Here is a 23,490-nt window from a genome sequence, read left to right as displayed (position 1 = left end):
AGGCTGGCCTCAAACTCACAGAGATCTGCCTGCCTCTGCCTCTGTCCAAATGTCTGCCACACTCACATATGGACAGCCGGTTGGCTTCCACCTCTTCTGCCCGGTGACTAATACTACCCGGAAAATGGATTTGTCCACCCCACCTTTGAGACTCTGCCTCCAGTTCTCTTACAGACATTCCCATCAGCGGGGCTGTGGGCTGATGAAGTTCTCTTTTCGTGTTTTGAGGAACTCATAAATTGTTTCCCAGAGCAGCCAAACATTTTACCGACGGACAGACGTCGGAAGCTTCCAGTGTTCCACACCCTTGCTAATTCAGCATTTTCTTTAGTTTTTTTTTTTTGTTTTGTTTGTTTGTTTTATTTGCTTGTTTGTTTGAGGGTTGTTTTTGTTGTTGATGTTTTAATTTTTGAGGTAGGGTATTATGTATCCTAGGTTGGCCTCAAGTTCCCGTGTAGCCCAGGAGGACATTGGATTTCTGGCTTTCCTGCCTAGTGTTGGGACTCTGGGACCATGCTTCCATACCCAGTCTATGGAGTGCTGGCACTGACCCTACGATTTCATGCTAGGACAGCACTCTCCAAGCTGAGCTACCTCCCCAGCCCATGAGATGTTTTCTTCTTTTGAGCAGCGGCTCATAATAGACCACATGGGCCTCAAAATCATGTATCAAGAAGACAGTATCATGTGTGCGCTTAATCAAAATGCAACTGATGTACCATTAACTCAGTGACAGTCTGAAGCTCAGTGTGGCTTTGGGTATGCTCACAGAATGTGCAGCCAGCACCGTGACCTCCTTCCATAATTATTTCACCACCCAGATGGAAACCCTCTACCTACTAGACAATCATTTCCCATTTCTCTCCCCCGCCCAAGTCCCCAAGAGCTACCAAACTACTTAGAAGTGTTTATTTCAAACACTTAATAGAAATTAAATCTATGTGTCAGGATTTCCCAGAAACACAGAACCAGTATGTATGTACATGTGTAAGTGTGCATGTGTATGTTTGTCTGTGTGTATATGTAGGAATATTATGGGTGTGTGTGTGCAAGCAAGTGTATGTGCATATATGTATGTGTGCTTGTGTAGATATATTATGTATCCACGTGCTTGTGTGTATGGGTGTATATATATGAGATCAATAATTGTACAATATACATATGTATGGATATATATCCAAATATGGATGTTTATCCAAGTATGGAGATTATTATGAGAACTTGGTTGACATGATTTTTGGAGCCTGGGAAATCCATCCCAGGATCTATTAGCAAGCTGGAGCTCCATCAAGTCAGTCAGTCCAAGTCTTGGAGCGCTGAGGCCAGTGACCTGAGGCTCAGTATGAATTAAGACTCTCCCACTCCATGCACAGCTTAGTGGAGTAGTAGTTTGGCTAAACCACTTAGTGCTCCCTCGGGTCACACCCACGCACTCACCCAAGAGCTATCTGGATTCGTAAACACACACACACACACACACACACACACACACACACACCAGTTAATTTAAAATATGCCTTGACTAGTTCAAAGACTGGGCAGTTCTAATCCTCCACTGGGCTAGCATACATTTCTTTCCAGTACTCCTGGCTCAACACCTTCTAAATCTATGTTTTATCTTTGCTGCCCTGTTACCTTCTGGGCAGCCCCTCCCACAGGGCTGCTTTCCCTTTCCACCTATATTTGGGATGAATTTTCTTCTGAGGCTCTAAATCTAATCAGTCTCCCTCCCTTTCTCTCTCCCAGTTCTTAGCCCATGCAAATCTAAAGGTCTTGCCTCAGTCTACCTGCCCAGCAATCAGTTGTTGGCTCTTTATTGATTGGTAAAAAATCAATTGGGGACAAGGGCCTTCAGCGTTTGGACACACAGATACCTGATTTGTGGGGCTGGATTAATTTAAAGCATTAGAACAAATCCCCAACAGCTCGGTCTGTATCCAAGATCTGGGGCTGGGTGCATTTATGTCTGAGGATGGAAGAGATTTCTGTTCCAGTTCGGCCTGAGAGGAAAGCCCTCTTCCTCCTACTATGCTTGGAGGCCCTGGTAGAAGTCTGAGCCCTATCTGCTTTGGGGGAGGAGCTCCTTTTCTTGGTTCCCCCATTCAAATTCCAGTGTTTTCTGGAAACTTGGAAACATAACCACAAAGAGTGTTTTGCTGTCCAGCTAGGCACCCCTTATCCCAGTAAATTAACATATGAAATTATACAGTGTGTGACTTTCGTGCCTGTTTGTGTGTGTGTGAGAGAGAGAGAGAGAGAGAGAGAGACAGAGACAGAGACAGAGAGACAGAGAGACAGAGAGACAGAGAGAGAGAGCATGTGCTCTCAGATATATGTACACATGTATGTGCATATGTGTGGAGGTCAGAAGTCAACCTTAGCTCTCATTCCTTGGGATCCATCCACCTTGTTTTTTGAGACAAAGTCTCCCACTGGGACCTGCATCTTAGTCTAGACTAGCTGGCCAGTAAGCCCCAGAGATCTGCCTGTCCGTGTGTCTGCACTGATCGAAAGCAGGAACTACCACCCCTGACTTTTACATGGTTTCTGGCAGTTGACCTAGGGTCCTTACACTTGCGCAGCAAGTACTTTACAACTTATAACATGGATTCCAGGTTTGTGTCTGTCTGGGTGTATAGCCACATTTATTTCCTTTTAATGACTAAAACCAAGTATATGGGTGTACCACGATTTGCTTGCCCATTCATAAGTTCTTTAGTTATTTTTGCTTTTCAATTCTCATTACTAATGTCACTGTGACATTTGTGTCCATGTTTGGGGATGCGGCGTATGTTTCAGTTCTCGGAGGCACTTGTCTAGAAGTGACATCTCAGAGTGCTGCGGTAACTCAGCTGGACTGTGTAGCAGACCATGTTTTAGCCAGTGATGGGGGTTTTTAGCCACCTTCAGGAATGCATGGGGTCAGGGAGCTAGAGTAGACTTCAATTTAACATCCCCCAGCCAAGCACCTGCACCCCAGGATTCAAGTCATGGATGCCAGTGGAGTCATGTATGGGCTTCTGAGTAAAGTTGAGCTCCTGAGCTTCTGGGAGGACACAGGGCAGAGGGCAAGCACCATCAGGAGACCCAGCCCTGCTCCTCTTGAATTACAGATCATCGTGAGCAGCCATGTGGGTGCTGGGAATCAAACCCCGGTCCTCTGCTTTAACCCAAGAGCCATCTCTCCAGCCCAATGTGATTATTTTTTACGTAGCCTAGACTGGCCTTAACTTACTTTGTAGTCAATAATAGCATTGCAGTTCTAATCCTCTTGCCCTCTACCTTTTGTGTGATGGCATTACAGGTGTGTGCCACCACACCCAGTTTATGCTGTGTTGGAATCAATCCCAGGGTTCCGTTTATGCCGGGGAAGCATTCTGTAGACTGGGAGGCATGCCCATCTCATGAATATGAAATTAAGAACTCTGTCCTCTGCTCTCAGACACGGCAGGAAGTCACATGCCAGTGGGTTGCAAAGATACAGGCAAGCATTGCATGGAATGGAAACTATCCACAGAAGGTTGAGTTCCCCGTGTTGCATACAGAAGCTTCTCACAGTGAGGCTTGGATGGTCTTGGCCGCTTTCAGAGTGAAGACAAGCAGAATGCCCAGGAACCAGGCACAGGTTATCCAGCACTTGCCACACACAGGCACCACTGTGTGGCCTATGTATAAAGGTTCATTGCCTCTGCATGGTCGGCCTGCAGTATGGGGACTATTCTGTTATAGGATCAAGGTTAAGGAAACTGAGGCAGACAGTTGAGTGTGTTGCTCAATATCACAATGGTGTTTAAGTTCAAGGGTCTGAACTTGAGCAGCTCTTGAGCTTATGTTTTATGTTACATTGTACTTTGTAGAGAACACATGGAAAAGAGCTTGGCTGGGGGATGCTGGATTAAGAACACCTATCTTTATTCCCTGGGGAGATGTCTATGTTCTGTATAAACAGATACTATGGAATTGCCCCTGCTATTATTGGGGGCATGGCCTGGAGCTCCCATGGCAGCCAAGGATGACATTGAATTCCTGACCCTCTGATTTCTACCTTTCCAGTGAGATTACAAGTATGCATTGCCATTGCCAGGCTGTATCGCTGTCTGTGGTGGGGAGACCTGTACACTGGGGCATTAGCAGCATCCCTGCCCTCTGCCCACTGGGCACCAGGAGCATCTAAACCATTATTTGGTGGAAACCAAAAATATCTTCAGATACCCTGCATGTCCCCTGTAGACAAAATCAGCAATCTGAGAACTAGAATTCAGAACGTTCTCTATTGGGAGTGTGGGAATCTTGCTCATTAGTTAGTTGGTCCGTTTATTGGAGGCCAGTTTTCTGGACGGACCTTAGTTCTCTTGTTAGCCAAAAATGACTTTGTATTCCTGATCCCCTTGAACAGCTCCTTCGTGCTGCCCAGCTTCTCTGTAGAGTCTGGATCTAGTTACATGAAAACTGCTATTTAAGGGAGCTGGGAGTCGTTTTGTTACTTCTATGTGTGACTTTGATCTGAGGGAAGAAGGCCAGGAGAGTGGGTGCCACTGCTTGGGGTGGCTTGGTGGAAAACAATATAAACACACCTCTATTTGATAGACACACACACACACACACCCCTTGCTCCAGGATAACAAGAAAATAATAATTTTGATCATCTTATTAATTCAAAATGTCTGTTCTTCCAGTTAATGAAGAACCTCACCAAGACTTCCATGTTCCTTTGGAGAGCAAGACAAATTGTCTCTAGCTCTCTAAAATCAATTTTGAAAACTATAGAAAACTATAGAAAGAAGACACACAAATAAAAAATCTAAAACCTGACATGGTGGAGCACACTATACATCCCAGCACTTGGGAGTCGGAGGTAGAGGGATCTCTGTGAGATTGAGGCCAACCTGGGCAACAGAGCAAGTTTGCAAGTTTGAAGTCATCCTCAGCTAAAGACCCTATCAACCCCCTCAAAAAAAAAAAAAACAAATGCAAACAAAACAAAAAACAAAACAAAAATCAATCAAACAAACAAAACAAGTTAGACCTAAGCAAGTCCCATCTGGAGTGGGTTGTTTAATTTAAGGAAGGTTCCGGAACACCAAAGAAAAAACCTCAAAATCAGGGAACTAGTGAGATTTCAGTTCTCTTTGATCATGCACATCATTACTTATTTTGAAATTAACTCCTCACATTCTAACAGCCCCACTTCCCCTTACATGTGCATGCTCGTGCGCATGAACTTGCCTGGATGAGCTGTGTCAGCAGCGAGGCCACTGGAGGGTAACTGCACTGAACCTTGACCCCCATGTCTGCCAAGTGTCAGAGACAAGAGATGGGCATGGGTCAGGGTCCGTGGGGCTTTGTTCTAGATGGGGAGGGGTAGATGTTGAAATACTGGTACCGTGCTCAGCCATACGTGCCAGTCATGGATGCTGGCGATACCGTCTTAGTAAAGACATATTTAGGAGCTTCCAGTTGAAATCCAGGTTTTTTACGCCTGCTGTCTGACCATGGCTCATTGGTCAGAAGCTGTGTCCACATCTTGGGCCCCTACATTTACTAAAATGACCTTGCCCATGTTATGTAGAAACCCCACAGTGGCATCCATGTGGCTCACAGTGGGAGGAACAGCACTGGGCTGTGTTTGGTGCACTCTGGCCCAGCCTAAGCCCAGCAAACAGTGGGCACCCAATAAATGGTTTATTGTTTAAAGCTCCATTTATTTAGTGGTTGTTTGAAAGTATTAAAGTAATAAAATTGGGAATTTTATTATAAAATTAATTCTATGTCCTTGAGCATTTTAAAAAGTGTGTTTGTGTGTGTGTGTGTGTGTGTGTGTGTGTGTGTGTGTGTTGAGGTGGGTGTCATGTGTCTTGGAGATTTTTGGAGGTTTGAGGACAACTTATAGGGGTCTCCTTGCATCATGTAGGTGGCAGGGGCTGACCTCAGGCCATCAGGCTTAGCTGAACGCACTATTACTGCTCATTGCTGGCCTATCTGTGGTTACTTTGAATGCCAAATTAAGCTGCAAATAAAAATACACCTAGACACTGTATACAAAATGTACTATTTCAGGATGGTGGAACATTTTAATGTTCAGTGAAACTTCAAACAAAAGAACTGTAAATTATGGCCACTGGATACGTTAACTTGAGAAATACATCTTTAGATTAATATGCATAAAAGGATTTAAAATATCTTTTTAAAATATTTTCTTTTAGAAATTAAAAAAAAAAATACTTGTAAAACACTTGGGCTGTACACATATGTGCACCATGTGTGCACCTAGTGCTAATGGAGGTCAGAAAGGGGATCGGACTCCCTGGGCCTGGAGTTGCAGACTGTTGCGAGCTGCCCAGAGTGTGCTGGGAAGTGAACCCAGGACCCCTGGAGAGCAGCCAGTGCTCTTGCTGATGAGCCATCTCTCTAGCCCCATGAAAGGATTTAGAAAGTGTGCTTTAAGAATAGCACTATGAGGCCAGGCATAAAGGTATACTCTGTGATCCCTGCACGTTGGAGGTAGAGGCAAGAGGATCAGAAGTCAAGGTCAAGGCCATCCTCACCTATATAGGGAGTTCAAGGTTGGTCTGGACTACACCGTATTTCAAAGTAACTGGATCAGTCCATACATCAACAAAAGAACTGCACAAATGCTAACAGACATTCTTACCATGATCGATCACCCCAAAGTTCTTTCCTGTAGGTTAAGAACAGGAAATTCTAGAAGCAGAACTCAGGGCTAGAGCCCCAGGCATTACCTAATCTACAGTCTGTATCCACAGGTCCTTTATAGGTTTTGTTGCTCAGGAGTCAGTTCTGGCAATGTTGCCTGGCAGACACACTGCCCCATGTTGTGTCTTTAGAAGTGTGCTTCAATTCTTGAACCAAATCTCAACTACAGATGGCCCTCTCGTCCCTCCAGTTTACCTGCAATCCCAGTGAAGACAAGTCTTGCTATGTCACCCAGACTGGTGTGGAACTCACAATCCTCCTGCCTCAGCCTCCCAGACTTGGACTCTTAATTATCTTTGCCACTCTAAGGACCAACAATTCTTTCAAAGGAGGAAGTGGACTACCATGTTTGCATTTCCTCTCAGGTCTGGGGCTTGCTAAGCTATGTTATCCACCCCCACTCTCTTTTTCTACTGTTTATTTTCACACACAGACTCACTAAGTTGTCTGGATAGCCTTGGACTCAATCTGTGACCTAAGAACCTTGAACGTTTGATTTTTCTGCTTTGGCCTCTGTGAGTCTCCAGGCCTGCTTCCTGGTGGCTTGTCCAGGAGGATTTCAAAACTCAAGAGAGAAAGCAGTCAGACTGGAGCCTTCATTTCCAGGAAGTAGGGATACTTTGAAAGCTGTCATGTGGTTGTAGAGCTTAAGCTCGCCTGTGGGGTCTCCCACCCCTGGGGATGGCAGGGATTCCATGCTGGCTGAGTGAACAGGGTATCACTCAATTCTCTCACTGTGTAACCTCCAAGGCTGCCCTGCCCAGAGGGGGCCTTCATCTCTAAGGTTCCCCCACATGGGAAGCCAAGCTGATGCCTTTAGTTGGGGGGTGGGGTGAGGGCAGAACAAAGGACCGAACATGATTCACAGGACTTGTAGCCTTCAGGGAAACACTCTGACTCTAGAACACTGAAATGGCTGAACTCTGGCTGCAGAAATGGCAGCAGTTTGTTAACCTCTCGCAGAGGTCATGAGCTGGGTGCCCCACTCTTCTGGTCTGCCATGAACAGTCTCTGCCATGTGCCCTTACCACCTTGCCCTGTCCACCATGATGGACTGAAAACCTGTAAAACCATGAGCCAAAATAACTCTTTCCTCACCAGGTCTCTGTAGTGTACTGTGGTAACAGCGATGTGAAAGTAGCCCAACCTCTACCAGACATTTAGTTCCTGGAAGGTACGCTTCATAAAGGAAATACAAACACAGGTGACCAGTGGTTGATTTTAAAATATACCCTGTGTGCTCACGTGATTCCATCTTTAGTTTTTGACTGGTTGGTTGATGCAGCACACAGATGCCACAGCTGACTCACGCGGGTCAGATAACAACCGGTAACAGTCAGTTCTCTGTTCCCACCTGGAGGACCCAGGGATTGAATTCAAGTAGTTAGGCTTGACAGCAAGCTCCCTTATCTCCTCCGCTGCCTCGGCCCACTGATGCGAGCCAATGTGCCTCTGTCTCCATGAGGTGACTCTCACGGTGTAGCAGGCCTCTGTTCTCTAGCTGATCTCAAATGCCCAGCCTCATCAGATCCCGGTCTCTACCTCTTCCTGGAAATTCAGAGGCCATGCGTGTACTCACTGTTAGCGCTGGGAACTTGGAGGCAGCTGCAGTGTTTATGGCTGTCCCAGTAAGCCATTGTCCCCCCAGCTTCAGGTAGCTGCTGGCCTATGGTGCCATCTGTCAAAGGGCGGAAGCGTCTCAGAAAACTGGAAAGCCCACCCAGTGTGGAACTGGCCAGCAGACTTAGCACTGTGGTCCACCCCACCCCACCCAGGCCCTCGCAGCAGGTCACCTGTGGACGTAACTGCTCATCTGCATTGAGTCTAGGCAGCTCACGTCCCCTCTGAGCGGAGGCAGCCTTGTCTATGGAAAGAGCCACGGCTCCCTCTTCACATAGTTAAGTGTTGTGGACTGAATGATGTCTGTACTGAAGGAAATGCTGGGAGTCCTTCACCCCAGAGTCTAGCTGAAGTATCTCACCAGTTGAGACCCAGGAATTAAGGCACAGTTAACAAAATTTATTGTGAAAGTTGCCTAAACAAGATAGTCTTCATTCTATATAGAGACAATTCAAATTATGTTAAGAAGATTGGGGACAGCTCAGTGAATAAACTCAGTGGACTTGAGTTCAGGTGCCCAGCACTCACATAAGAGCCAGGCATGGTGGCCCACTTCTGTGACCCAGTGCTAGGCAGGAGGAGGGGTATTGTAGGGAGGTGTAGGGAGTGGGTGTGGGAGGGAGGAGACAAGAGGATCCCAGGGCCTCTCTTGACAGCTAGTCTAGCTAGGCTAGAACACTTCAGGTTTCATGAGTAACCTTGTCTCAAAAACAAGGTGCGGAAGTGAGGTAGACTCCAGATGTTGACCTCTGGCCTACACACACACACACATCTACACACACACACACAAACACCTATACACACATACATATACACACATCATACATACACACACACAAACTTACATACACATACCTCCATATATACACCTATATATACATACACATACACACACATGTATATATACATACACACACATATATACACCAACACACACCTATACAAACATACACACACATCTATGCACACCTACACACACATATACATACATACCTATACACACCTACACACACATATACATACATACACACACTATACACACACACCTACACACACATATACATGCATACATACATACATACATATACATAACATACACATACACACCTACACACCTATACATACATACACACAGCTATACAAACACATACACACAGCTATACAAACACACACACACACGTAATGTATGCTAAAACAGCAATGCCATGCTTAAAGAATAAGTAGGTGGAAACACATTCCTTTACCAGATGCAAAGGCAGGAGGGAGGACTTTACAAATCCTTTACCATGTTCCTTGAGAGGTTCCCCAAATTGTATACCTGGCCTCTACTGCTCAGACCCGAGGGTGTGGCTTTGTCTTGGGGCCCACACACACACTAGTATGATCTCTCTTTTCCCAGAGAGCCCCCCCAAATGCCATTCAGTCTTCAGTTTTTGTTAAAAATCTCTTCTTAATAAACATCAGCTGTGGTGCTGGGGTGATGCTCAGTTGTACAGTGCTTGCCTAGCATGCTCAAAGGCCTTGGTTCATCCCCATCATGCCTATAGTCCACAAACATGGGAGACAGAGGCAGGAGGGTCAGAATTTCAGAGCTCCTCCAGCTGCTGAGGCAGTATGGTGGAACTGTGCCTCTGAACCTGGCCTTTCCTACCTGGAAAAGCACTGAGCTCAGCAAAGGGAAGAGGCTGAACCATTGCCCCCCAGAACCAACATATCGTTATCCCTGGTCACTGCCCACCCAGCAGTAACCTAAGCCCTTCAGTGCGTCCTGCGATTGTGCCAGCACCTCCATGGAGTTAGTGCTGCTGTGGCTACACTTAGACGCTCCACTACTCCCAGGAGCGCACTTCCTACACACCATGGTTGGACAGTGCTCCCTGGAGATGTGCAGCACAGCATCCCATTTCACAGACAGGCGACTGGATCACAGACAGACTCATGCACCTGTCCAAGATCATACGCGCCCTCAGTGGAGGAGGTAGGACTGGAGCTTGTACTGAGGACCTGTCTTGGCTGTCCACTCTGCTGCCTTCTTTCAGATGGAGAGTCAATAGCATCAGGGCTCATCCTCGGCCCCCCTCTTCCTCTCCCTCCCTCCTTTCAGCAGTTCTGAGTACATGCACAGTGCCATGCACCCTTCCCCACTGATTGCAGAATATTTTCATCACCTCAGGGAAACCTCACCACAGAGACTCCTAATCTCCGTCCTTATGACCCGTGGCAGCCACTGACACCAATGGCCATTAGTGTATCTGCCCATTCTGGATAGCCCACAGACATCACATCATCACATGTGACCTCTTTTTGTCTAGCTTCTTTTACTTGACGTAGTGTTTAGCTTCTTTTACTTGACGTAGTGTTTTCAAGGCTCATCCACGTAGCTGGATAGTTTCCTTCAGTATCGAAGCAGCCTGGTTCCAGGACTGCTCTTGGGCCCAAATCTGAGGGTCATGTCCTCGTATAAAATGACATAGTTTTGAAATGCAACTTATGAACATCTTCCCATGCGACGTCAACCACATCAAGAGGACTTGTGAAATCCAGTACGACGACAGTGGCCCCTACACAGGTGTTAGGCTATATTGCTTAGACGATGATGATCTTAAAAGCCTTTACGTGTCCAGTGTATTAGCAGGGCTTTTCCCCTTTAACTATTTCTGTATGTAAGTTTAGGGTGGGCTGGTGGTGGTGGTGAATATTCACATGGAGGTTTGACACGGACGTTAGGTCAGAAGTGAGTAATCCTCCTTCTCCTTATTCCACGAGACCAGTTCTTTCAGTGAACCTGGAGCTTGCTGGCTGAGTTAGGCTGGCTGGCCACAAAGCCCCTGAGAGATGCCCTTGTCCCCATTTCCAGGTGCATACCACTGTGTTCAGCTTTTGTTTGGATGCTGGGGGTCTGAACTGGGGATGGGTCCTCAAGTTTGAACATATCTGTTTACAGTTGAGGTTGGATGCAAAGGTACTTCGTTGTTTTTAATTCATGTTTTCCTTTTCAGAAGTTTTTAAAGATTTATTTTATTTATATGAGTACACTGTTGCTGTCTTCAGACACACCAGAAGAGGGCATTGGATCTCACTACAGGTGGTTGTGAGCCACCTTGTGGTTGCTGGGAGTTGAACTCAGGACCTTTGGAAGAACAGTCAGTGCTCTTAACCGCTGAGCCATCTGTCCAGCCCTAATTCACATTTTCATTGTGATTAAATTGACCATTTTAACCATTTCCTCTTATTAAAGATGTTTTAAAAATGATATTTGTTGGGCTGGTGAGCGAGCTGGCTTAGTGGGTTAAAGCCCCTGCTAAGAAGCCTGAAAGGGTTAAAGCCCCTGCTAAGAAGCCTGAAAACCTGAATTAAATCCCTGGGGCCCACATGTTGGAAGGACAACAGTTATTCTCTGATCTCTACATATGCTGTGGCATGCACACACACACACACACACACACACACTGAATGAATAACTATGAACAATTGGTTCTTTCCTTCTGCCGTGTGGAGCCCAGAGATTAAGTACACGTTGTCAGACTTGAGAGCAGGCCCCCTTTCCTGCTGAATGCTCTGGTTGGTTATTTTAATTCCTTTCATGTGTACAGTTTTATGGTAATAACTCCACTAATTTTGTGTGGACACCGCCATTATCTCCAGGAATTCTCCCATCTTTCCAGACTGTACTCAATGAACTGATCCTACCCCAGCCCTCAGTAACCTCCGTGGTTTTAGAAAACTTCAGAGCTTTGCCTAAAAGATGGCACCAAGGGTCCAGTGGCATCAGAGAGCAGATCAGGCCTGACTCGGATTGTGTTAGTGCCAGGTGGAGCCCTTAGAGTTTGGGCTGAGAGGTAAGGACCTGCATTCAGGTCCAGCCTGGACTGAGAGGTAAGGATCTGAAGTCTGGTCTAACGTGGGCTGGGAGGTAAGGATTTCAGTCAGCTTCAGCTTGGGTTGAGCACACAGGGCCAAGTCATCCTCAAAAGGCTCCCTCTGTTTGATACCAAGCCAACCAGCCTCTAAGATGGATCTGTCTCTTTAAGAAAAAATAAAGAACAGAAACAAGGGGAGAAATGTGTGGGGGCCAGAAGGAAGTCTCCTGTGTGTCACTTCCACACACAAATCTCGGCTGTGTAGACTTGAGTGGGAACTCTGAGGGCTTGCCAAGCAGCACCTACTCCAACATCCAGATGCCCGAGCATTGGACTTTCCAGGCACTGACGAGAGCAGGAGGCCATGCTGCCATCAGTTATGATGAGGACGGCATTGCTCCTGGATTATTTTAGAAAAGAATGAGATGAGGAAGCCTTGGTGGCATGTCCTGAGTATGCACAGCCCCCAGGCTCCTGGAGGGTGAGAGATTTCTGCGTCCTCAGATGTGGGTGCCTTCTGTCCTCCAGTACCACTGCTTTATTCTTGGCCCCAAGATGATATTGGGAATGAAATAGAAGAGAGGTGTTGGTGACAAGCTGAGGATGCCACAATCACAGTGGGCTCCCAGGAGCAGTGAGCAGGTGGAGAAGGGAACTGAGCTCAGGACAGAGAGAGCACTCTATCTACAGTCTGTTTGCCTTGCAAGGGTAGCAACTAAGCTCAGTGCCCAGAAGCCATTGAAAAAAACTGAGCATGGTGGTGCTCATGTATACAGCACACATGTATAAACCCAGCACTCAGGAGAGAGATGGCTCCTTGAGGCTCACGGGCCAGCCAGCCAGCTTCCTTGGCGGGTCCCAGGTCCCATAGAGAAAGACCTTTTCTCGCGTACATGGCTTCTAGAGAATGGCAGCTGAGGTTGTCCACTGTTTGTGAACACACCACACACACACACACACACACACACCAACACGCGTGCGCATGCATGAACACACGCAGGAGCGCACGTACACACATGCATGTACACACCCACACAGTGTCTCCTCCAGCAGGCTTGAGCATCTGGACCCTGGCCGTTACTGTCTCAGTATCTTGGGAGGCTGACATTTTGTGTCATACAGCGATGTCACCACCCCATCCAATTTCCTCCCCTTTTAAAGAGGAACTGGTAAACCCAGAAAAAAAAAAAAAAGACTTGAGTTCTGGAATTTTCCTCTGGTATCCAGCTGCAATGACCAACTACCCTATTGGGGATTTTTAGGGGTGTGTGTGTGTGTGCTAACCACAGACGGGTCAACAAGGCACCAGGAGACCACCCTGTGAGTTGGTCTGCCATGGAAGGCACTTATGTCTCTGCACAATCCAGACCAGCTTCCTGTGGTCTTTCTTGTTCTACTGTTTTATTCAAATTTACAGAGAAGGACAGAAAGCGGTGAAGCTGCCACTCACTTTCTGGGTCCTTGTCAGCGCGTCTGGACTGTCTTGTCCCTCAGCCCTTGCTTCTTAGCTGGGAACTGATTGAGACAGGTTCCTGCCACTTTCTCAAAGGCTACTGTTAGCAGGAAGGTGACCATGAAAGGAAGATAATGAGACCCAGCACTCTCAGCCAGCTGAGCGGGGCTAACTAAGAGACAAGAAAGAGAGGAGATGTTTTCAGTGTGGCCACTTAGGGAAGAGGACCAGATAGGTGGGTCTTGGACTCCTAAGTCTGTCTTCCAGGTATTGACAGACAGACGCTTTGGGTCTAACTAAAGAAAGATGGAGAGATGCAGGCAAGGGGTCAACGTGGTTACACAGTTCTGGAGAAGATATGGTCTGAGATCACTGTCTCCCTCTGGAAGGTAGGCCTCAAGAAGTAACCAGAGTCATGGCTTGGCAAGGAGAGTCAGGGTTGGAGTCTCGCTCTGCTCCAGCATGTGGCCTCACATGTATGCCACCACGTGGACATGGCCTGTTGTGCAGGCTCACCTTAGCTGGATGCTGCTTTGAGTCACATGTCACAGAGATCAGCTCTGATCCTGAGATCCATGGTGACTGGAGAAAATGGAGGAGGGAAACACAGGTCTAGAAAGGGACAAGGTAGGATTATGCCAGGGACCAATGGCCCCCTTCACCTGGGCCACACTAAAGAACTGAACATTCCAGAATGCCTCTGGGCTAAAAGAAACTAAAATAGGATGTTTGGTGTGGAATTCATACCAGAGACAGTCTTTAAAATCCCAGTGCAGCCTTGGGGAGAGGTAAAAGCTAGGCATTACTGGTGAAGTCTACTTCCAGTGCTATGGAGGTGAATGCAGGCTGGGGCTTGTTGGCCAACCAGCCTGGCTCAGTGGGTGAGGTCCAGGCCAGGGAAAGGCTTTCTCTCCGAAAACAAGGTGGATGGACTCTCAGGAACAACATCAGAAGTTGATATAAGACCTACAGACACGTGCGTGCACGCACACACTCACATGCACACACACACACAACACACACACACACTTTCTCAGTGAACACTATGTGTTCTGGTTCACAGCTACAATCACAGAACTTGGAGAGTGAGTCAAGTGGATTACAGGTTCTAAGCCAGCTTGGGCTACAGAGTAAGACCTTGTTTAGAAACCTACTAGGGCAGAGGAGATGGCTCAGGGGAGAAAAGGATTGCAGTGCAAGCATGAGTTACTGAGTTCTGATCCCCGGCTCCCATGGAAAAGACAGGCCTGATGGCACACACCCGGAACGCCAGTGCTGAGTCCCAGAGGCAGGTGGACTGTTAGGGCTTGCCAGCCAGTTTAGCCAAAACTGCCAGTTCCAGCTTCCATGAGAGACCTTGTCACCAAGCTAAGGGAGAGGCTGAGCCTGGTGGCAAACGTCTTTAGTCCTAGCACTCGGGAGGCAGAGGTTTCATCAGTTCCAGGCCAGGTTCTATAGTAAGAACTTGTCTATAAATAAATATCTTTAAAAATAGTAAAAAAAGAAGGTAGAGAGTGATGGAAGAAGGAACTTGACACCGACCTTTGGCACACACATCTGCATACACACGTGTGTGCACAGATATACACACACACATACACACCCCTAAGCATAAATCCTGAGTGCAATTTTGAAAGTAAGCAAATGAAGACGAGCTCGCCCCCACTTCCTTTCCTCTCTCCCTCTCCCTCCCCCCTTCCCTTTATATGTACGAGGAGGGAGTATGCACATATGGGTGAGGCCTAAGACAACTTACAAGAGTCGGTTCACCTACCATGTGGGGTTTAGGGCGGGCACTCAGATTGTCCAGCTTGTCAGCAAGCACCTTTGCCTGAGCAATCTCGACAGCTAAAGGACAGTTTTTAGAGATACGTGTCCGATTCCTGCTGCAGTTAGGGCAGTGGCTCCTCCCTCTTGCTTAGAGCTGCTGTGAGGGCTGCTGAGAAGGGGCTCATGTGCCAAGCTGAAAATGGCCCAGCTGCCCACTGCTCAGGCCACCTTCTTGGCTGTTCTGAGTAGTGTTCAGGCTCCCGCTCAGCTGTTTACTGGCTACTCTGTGTGTACACACAGAGCCCCACCCAGTCATGCCCACCCCTCCTTGTTATATAACCAGCGCCCCTATTCTTTAGACTGGCTTTAGGTTTACAGGAAAACTAAGAGGGTGTGTGGCTTAGTTGGTCCAATGCTTGCCGAGCATGTGCAAAACCCTGAGTTTGTTCCCCAGCACACCATAAGCCTGGAATAAGGGTGGGTACCTGCATCTCAAAGCACAGGATGTGAAGACGGGATGGTCAGAAGCTCAAGAGTATCCTTGGTTATACAGTGAGGCTCAGGGCTACAGTGCCGCTGGCTACACAGTGAGGCTCAGGGCTACCTTACCGCTGGCTACACTGTGAGGCTCAGGGCTACAGTGCCGCTGGCTACACAGTGAGGCTCAGGGCTACCGTGCCACTGGCTACACAGTGGATGGAAGCCAGGCTGGGATATGAAAACTGTCTCAGAAGAAGGAACAGAAGCTGCCCTTCCCACCATTCCCCCTGGGATCCCCACCCCACGATTCTGGCACACTTGTTACAGCCACTGAACCAATACCTTACTAACCAAATCCAGCCTTTGCATAGGGACTCTTTCTGTCTTCCAGTCAAACATTCTGTGAAATTTGACAAATCCTTGGTGACTTGTACTCTCCATTAGAGCATTGCAAAGAATAGCTTCGATGACCAAAGTCCCCTACGTACTGTGTCCTCTCCTTGCCTCTCAGAGCCCCCAACAGAGTGCCTCTTTGCCATCCATCTCTGCAGTTTTGTCTCTTCCAGAGCATGGCCATTTTGTGATCAGCTGATGCAGCCACCTCACACAGCTGGCTCTACTCAACAGTGTGGGCTGCAAACGCCTCCTGCCTCCTGGTGACTGACTGCACAGTACATTTCTTTGAGGTGGCTGGCATCCTACTGTCTGACTATATCTCAGCCTGTGCGTTCCTCTAATGGGCACAGGTAAGACCTCCAGGGGCCTACATATGCTGCATCCTGACAAGTTACCTGTGCCCCTACTCCTGGAGGATGACAATGACAATGGGTGTCCACTATGAGGCTTGTAACTGTAAACATGGGCTTATGAGTAAAGGAAACGTGAACAACCCTCTCAGGGGTTTGCCCTTCCTCACTGAGGTTTTGGAGGAGGAGAGTTAGATCTTGAGTAGGAAATGCTGTTTGTGGAACCTGAGGAGGGACCCCTACAGGATGAGGGGGTTAGGAGTCCTGGAAGATTCCCTCAAAATGCCCTGCCCCCCCTCCCAGCATGATACAGAGAGAGTTGTGGTGAGAGGGGAATTTCACTGTGGCTCCTTGGTTGTGGGACAAGTTTGAGTGACATTGGCCTGAGGTAACAGCTGTTTCCAAAGACAGAGCAGTGTGTGTTACAGAATACCATGCCCACCTCCACCACACCATTTCTTCAGGACCCTGGAAAGGAATGTGGTACCTGTTTCATACAGGGATAGAATAAGGCCTGCCATGTGTGCTTGCTCATGTGTGAGTGGATATTCCTCCATTAGAGAGAGAGTGTGTGTGGTCACAGAGCAACCTTGGGTGCCGGTGCTCAGTGTCCACAATATTTTGAGAATCTATGTTGTTTCCCCTCTCTACCGGGTAGTCTAAGCAGGGCCAAGAGCTCCTTGGGACTCCTGTGTGTCTGCCTCCCCTTTCTCCAGAAGAGTGACTGGGCCTCATACATTCCTGCTGTGTCCCACTTTACTTGGAGTCTGGGGACTGACTTGGGGACTTCCCCTTACACAGCAAATGCTGCTACTCAGTGAAGCCCGAGACCTTGGGTTGTCCAGCATCAGAAAGGCAATGGAGCTACAACGAGAGCTAGGACCCAAAAGGCTGACCCCAGGCAGCTCAAAGTCACCCTGCCATCTGCCTCCCAAGGGACAGAGCCGGAAGCCTGCTGTCCCAAGTAACTTTATATATGTGCGGGGCTTGAGCCACAGCCTTCGAAGCTTAGAAGTTTGTCTCAGGCCACCTTCGTGTTAACCTGGCATTGACAGGCTGGGCCAACTCCAGATGTAAACTGAGAGAGGGGCTGAAGAAGTGGAGAGAGCAGCCTGCACAAAACTTGACTTGAGGCACAGTTTGACCTGTATCAGTCTCTGCTTGAATCATCATCATCATCATCATCATCATCATCGAGACACTTCCACTAAGAATTACGAGAGTAGGGTGGGCAAAAGGACTCAGGAGTCAGAGCATAAGCTTGACAACCCAGGTTTTAACCCCAGAGCTGAACCTACGGCGCTGTGCTCTGATGGAGCTGGAGGGGCACTGAATCCCCTGGAACAGGACAGGTTTGTGAGACACCGCAGAAGCACTGGGAGTCAGAAGAGCAGCCTGTGCATTTAGCCACTACGTCATCTCTGCAACCCCTTCCTAATGATCTTAATAGACTCAATCAGAGCATTTAACACAGCAAATATATAAACCTTAAACATTTTTTGCATGTGTATGTGTGTGGGGAAGTGTGTGAGGTTTGTGCGTGTGCACGTGTATGTGTAGAGGACTGAGGCTGATGTCTTCCTCAATCACCTTCCATTTTCTGAGACAGGGTAGCTCACTGAACTCAGGGCTGGCCATTATGGCTGATCTGGTTAGCTAGATTGACCAGGGGATCCTGTCTCAGCCTTTTGCGAGCTGGGATTAGAAGCAGGCCACCACATCCATCTTTTCTGTGTATGTCTGGGAATTTAAATCCCAGTACTTACACTTGCATGGGAAGTTCCTCACTGAGGCGTCTTTCCAGCTCTATTTAAAATATCTCGGATGTGACTTTTCTTCCAGGAAGAATGCCCAAGGATGAGTTTATCTCTGGTATTACCTGGATAAAGGGTAAAACTCTATTGATACAGCTAGCTGAAAAAAACAATCACTAACAAGGTTCAAGGTAAAAGACTGTGAGACTTTTCTTCTGGAACATTCTAGGATGTTTTAAAGTGACATGTGATCATGTCTAACTTGAAATGGTAGGGACACCTGGGAACAGAATAAGCCCTCACCTGCAGAGCAGAGGACAATGTTCTGGCAAATACCTGTTCCTAAGCAACGGCCTCTCCTCCTGCAGAACATGAGGCACAGGTGATGTGATTCTGAGCCTCATTGCACATCTCACTGTGAGCTAGGTGTGACTCAATATCACAGGGACCTTCTGTTTGCACTGGCTGCATTCCTAGGGTGAGCAGCCCTTCCTACAGAGCTGGGGTAGGCTTTTTCATCACCCCCTTCTCCCTACCATTTTCAAAAGATATATTATTTGGGTGGTGGGTGGGTGTGTGAGTGGGAGAGAGACAGAGTGCACTTGTGCAAATGCACGTATGTGAGTTCAGTGCCCTTGGAGGTCAGAAAAAGGTATTAGATTCCCCCACCTCCCACCCCTGGTAGCTGGAGCTACAGGTGGTGTGAACTCCCAGACATGGGTGCTGGGAAAAGCACTCTGGGCCTTTGGAGGAGCATCAAGTGCTCTGGACCTCCAAGAAGCCAGGTCCTGTCAGTGTCACCCACTGCTATTCATGTGTCCCCTGTGGCCACTGCTATCTGTTCTAGATGGCTTGGTGGGGCTTTTTAACAGTCTTATTCGTTAAGATGGAGCTGCTGCAGGCTGGGGGCTCCCTGTGCCTCAGGCTCTTCTTAGGCAGGCTGGCATCTGAAGGCACAATGCTCAGTAACTGTCTTCTTAGGGAACTCCAGCATCTAGTTATCACTCATGGCCAAGCAGCCGGCATGAGCTGGATCCCCATTTATGGCGTCATTGTTTCTACTCTCTGGGAGTGAGCTTTATGCCTCGTCCTGTGGGCTGAGAGCTCTACCCTGTGAGCTGCATCTGTGCTTATGGAATGACCCAAACTTTACCTTTAGGGAACTGATTGTCACCACTGGGGGGGAAGACAAGAAATCCTGGTCTCACTTCACTTCAGAAGTGACCTTGTTTCAAAGAGGGCAAATGATGTTTGATGTTTGGAGTCAGATTAGGGGAAAGTCCTGGGTTCTTCGAGGGAGAAAATAACAAATGTTGTAACATGTTTCAGGGGCTGGGATATAGGTCAGGTGTAGGGAGCTCTGAGTTCGATCCCCCAGTGCCATGTAGACCAAGTGTAGTAGTACATACCTGTAATCTAACATGTGGAGGGAGGAGAAGCACATGTTCCAAGGCCATCACTGGCTACACGTTACATTTGAGGCCAGCCTGGAATGCAGGAGACTGTCACTTTGAGGAGTGCTAGTATATGTGCACAGTACTGTTGCTTGAGCTTTGAGATGAATCACTCAGAGAAGAATGCCTCACTGGTGATGCCCAAGTGAGTTTAATGACTTGTTTTTGGGTTTGAGTTCCAGGTTCTCCCTAGGCACCCCCTGCTCTTGAGTCTGAGTTCTAGGTTTCCCTGGGCACCCCTGTTCTTGTGTCTGAGTTCCAGGTTCTCCCTAGGCACCCCCTGGCTACCTTCTTCCACCTGTTCTTCCGAGTGAGTGCCATCGTCACCTATGTGTGCTGTGACTGGTTCAGCAAGAGCTTTGTGGGCTGCTTTGTCACCGTGCTCCTCCTCCTGTCCTTTGACTTCTGGTCCGTGAAGGTAAGGCTTCCTCTCTAGGAACACTTAGACTTTGCTCCCAGGTGGTGATGTCCTCTGTGCATGTGGTGCTTTGGTTTACATTGTTGCTACCTGTTAAAGAACACTGTGGGGTGGACAATATGGCTCAGGGGGTAAGGGGTGCTGCTGTCAAGCTTGGACCAGAGCAAGAGCCTTGGAATCCACTCTGTGTAAGGAGAGAGCCAACCCTCCCAAAAGTGTGCTATGGCACGGGAACACTCCCCTCCACACAAAATGTTACAGATTACTGGGCCCGTGTCACTTACAATTAGAGGGCAAAGGTGCCTCAGTAAGTAGCTTCCAGGATCATTATCATAGGTGCAGGTGCACCATGGGAGTGATGAACCCATATGGCTTTGGACTTTGTACGAGTCTCATGGTATATATGGACATATATAGACATATAATGTGAACGTGTGTTTTATTTTGAAGCAGTCTTTGGCTTTTGAGATAGTTTCTCTCTAGGTAACCCTGGTTGAACTCTGACTCACAGAGATCTGTCTGCCTTTGCCTCCTGAGGACTGGGATTCAAGGCATGCACCACCATACCTGGCTAGAATCTCACATTTCAAAGTAAGTAGGGCCTGGCATGGTAAACCAGCACTCAGGGTAGGGGGATGGGAGTAGGTGGGCAGAGGCAGGTGGATCTGAGTTTGAGAGCAGCCTGGTCTACATAGCAACTTGTAGGCCAACCAAGTGAGACTCTGTCTCAAAAAAAAAAAATACAACAAAGCAAAACAAAAAAGTAAGCTTAGAGATATGAAGCTTGGAAAGTTCATTCAAGAAACAATTACAGTTCAGCATCCTTTCACCCCTTTCTTTCTTGTGTGTGCACGCACGCCTGTGCTGGAATGCACTTGTGGTCTGAGGATGGCTTGTAGAAGTCAATTCTTTCTCCATGTGGTCGTGGGATCAAACTCAGATCCTCAGGCTCAGAAGTGTTGCCACCCACTGCCATCCTACAGCTTAACACCCTTGCCTTAATGCTTTCTGTGGGAGTTTACAACCAACACTAGTTGTGTGCACTGCACGAACCTAATACTCACCACTCAAGAGGCTGAAGTAGGAGGCTTGAGAGTTCAAGCCTATCCTGGGCTACATAGGAAGACCATCACAGAAACAGTCAGCCATTTTGTGCCTTGTGTGCTCACAGCCCTTTTGCTCACTTTCCTCAGAATGTAACTGGAAGACTCATGGTGGGTCTTCGATGGTGGAACCAGATAGACGAGGACGGGAAAAGCCACTGGATATTTGAAGCCAGAAAGGTACGCTTTGCAACAATAAAACCTATAAGAACTGGGGGAAGGCTGTGTGAAGTTTACACAGGTTCCCAAGTTGTGTGTGTGTGCCAGTTGGGTGGTGGTAGTGCATACCTTTAATCTTGGCACTTGGGAGGCAGAGACTGGTGGATCTCTGTGAGTTCGAGGCTTGCCTGGTCTACAAAGCCAGTTTCAGGACAGCCAGGGATATTATGCAGAGAAACAAATGAGCAAAAGCTATACTGGCTGTCCCCAACAGGTCTCTGCAAACCACATGGCTGCCACTGAGGCAGAGGCACGCATCTTCTGGCTTGGTCTCATCATCTGCCCAGTGATCTGGATTGTGTTCTTCTTCAGTACCTTGTTCTCCTTGAAGCTAAAGTGGCTGGTAAGATGCTCCCTGACCCCCTGCTGCTCTGACAAACCAGGGACTAGAAGTGGTCACTCTAGAAGCTTGATGGAAATAGCCCCATGGTACATTCACCATATGAGGGTTAAATTCTGTGGCTTCTGTCAATCTTGTGGAGTTATATCACAATGTCAGGATTAAAAAAAAATCCCAGATTTTATTACAACTATGTGAGTGTGTGTGTGATATGTGCAGCAAGTACAGGTGCCCTCAGAGGGCAGAGAGAGCCTGCGTTCCCCTGCAGCTGGCAGCTGCTGACTGAAGTGTTGGGCACCACACTCAGGTCCTCTGTGAGAACAGCAAGTTCTCCTAGCTGCTGGGAGAATTCTCCAGCCCATTTAAAAATTATTTTCACCACCTCAAAGAAAATCTGTCCTCTAGGCATTGTGCTCTATGCCATTTCCCTGGCTCCTGAAACTCACCTTCCTAGGTAGACTTGCCTGTTCCAGGATGTTACGTAAATGGAATCACACAGTATTCGTTCTTTCCTAGGTGGCTTCTTTCACTTAGCACATGGTCAGGCCCACCCAAACTACACTTTCTTTGTAGGGTTAAATAATATTCCATGGCATGCATACATAGCACGTTCTGATTCATTCCTTAGTGGATAAGAATGAATAATGCTGATATGAAATGATGTATTGTTTCTGAAGTGCTGGGGAGGGACCCCCAAGGGCCTTGTGGTTGTGCAGGCTAGGTAAGTACTCCCACTGAGCTGCATCTTCAGCCTCTTAGGAAGGAGTTTTTACTAAAATGTGCGGTATCTGTTGTTAGCCACCAGCCTTTCTTGGTCGGAAGGCTGACAGTGCCCATTTTCTTTGGGAGAGCTGTCCATTCAATGAGGACACAGAATACACGGCACAGTAGTAGCAACACTGTGACAGCAAATGGGCTCCTTTGGTTTCTGCCTCTCACCAGCACCAGCTCCATGACTTTGGGCAGGTTCTGTTTCTCTACTAGTCTCCTTTACTGACCTGTGGTGGCCACAGCCTTTTGGTTGCTTAGGTGTTCGTGTTGACAGAGTAGCCATACCAGCCCTTCTCTGTGGGTGTGCACCCTCAGCGGGCTTCCCTCTGCTTTGCCCAATGCAGGCTCTTGTGATTGCTGGCATTTCCCTCCAAGCTGCGAACCTCTACGGCTATATCCTCTGTAAGATGGGGGGCGATGGTGATATGCGCACAGTTGCAGCCAGCTTTCTGTCCCAGACAGTATTTCAGACGGTGAGTGATGAGTCCCTCCCTAGAACCTTCCTTCTAGGTGACAGAGAAGGGCACCTGCATGCAGTTGCAGTTTTTAACAGTCTTCCTATTGCTTTTTACTGTGTATGTATGTAAAATCCACCATGTTGACTATTTCTGTTGTGTAGTTCTTGTTGGGCCTGATGGTATACACCTTTGATATCATTACTCTGGAGGCACGGGCAGGCAGATCTCTGATGTTAAGGCCAGCCTGGTCTACATAATGAGTTCCAGCCCAGCCCAGGCAGGGCTACTTAGTAAACAAACAAGTTAAAACACACACACACACACACACAC

General features: G+C 47.8%; 1 protein-coding gene across 4 annotated transcripts in view; it reads left to right on the top strand.

Annotated features, from left to right (window-relative positions):
• Tvp23a (trans-golgi network vesicle protein 23 homolog A) overlaps positions 1-23,490 on the top strand; it is a 33,979-nt gene that overhangs the window by 5,576 nt on the left and 4,913 nt on the right. For all 4 annotated transcript variants that reach the window (XM_021184557.2, XM_029470677.1, XM_029470676.1 and 1 more), the window contains 4 exons: positions 20,125-20,269; positions 21,463-21,552; positions 21,806-21,934; positions 23,047-23,175. In XM_021184557.2, coding sequence (XP_021040216.1) covers positions 20,125-20,269; positions 21,463-21,552; positions 21,806-21,934; positions 23,047-23,175 — 493 coding nt within the window. The remainder of the gene's footprint in view (positions 1-20,124; positions 20,270-21,462; positions 21,553-21,805; positions 21,935-23,046; positions 23,176-23,490) is intronic.

The sequence above is a fragment of the Mus caroli genome, chromosome 16, assembly GCF_900094665.2.
Source record: "Mus caroli chromosome 16, CAROLI_EIJ_v1.1, whole genome shotgun sequence".
NCBI lineage: Eukaryota > Metazoa > Chordata > Mammalia > Rodentia > Muridae > Mus > Mus caroli.
Note: the sequence above shows the minus strand (reverse complement) of the source record. Positions and strands in the feature narration are given on the sequence as shown.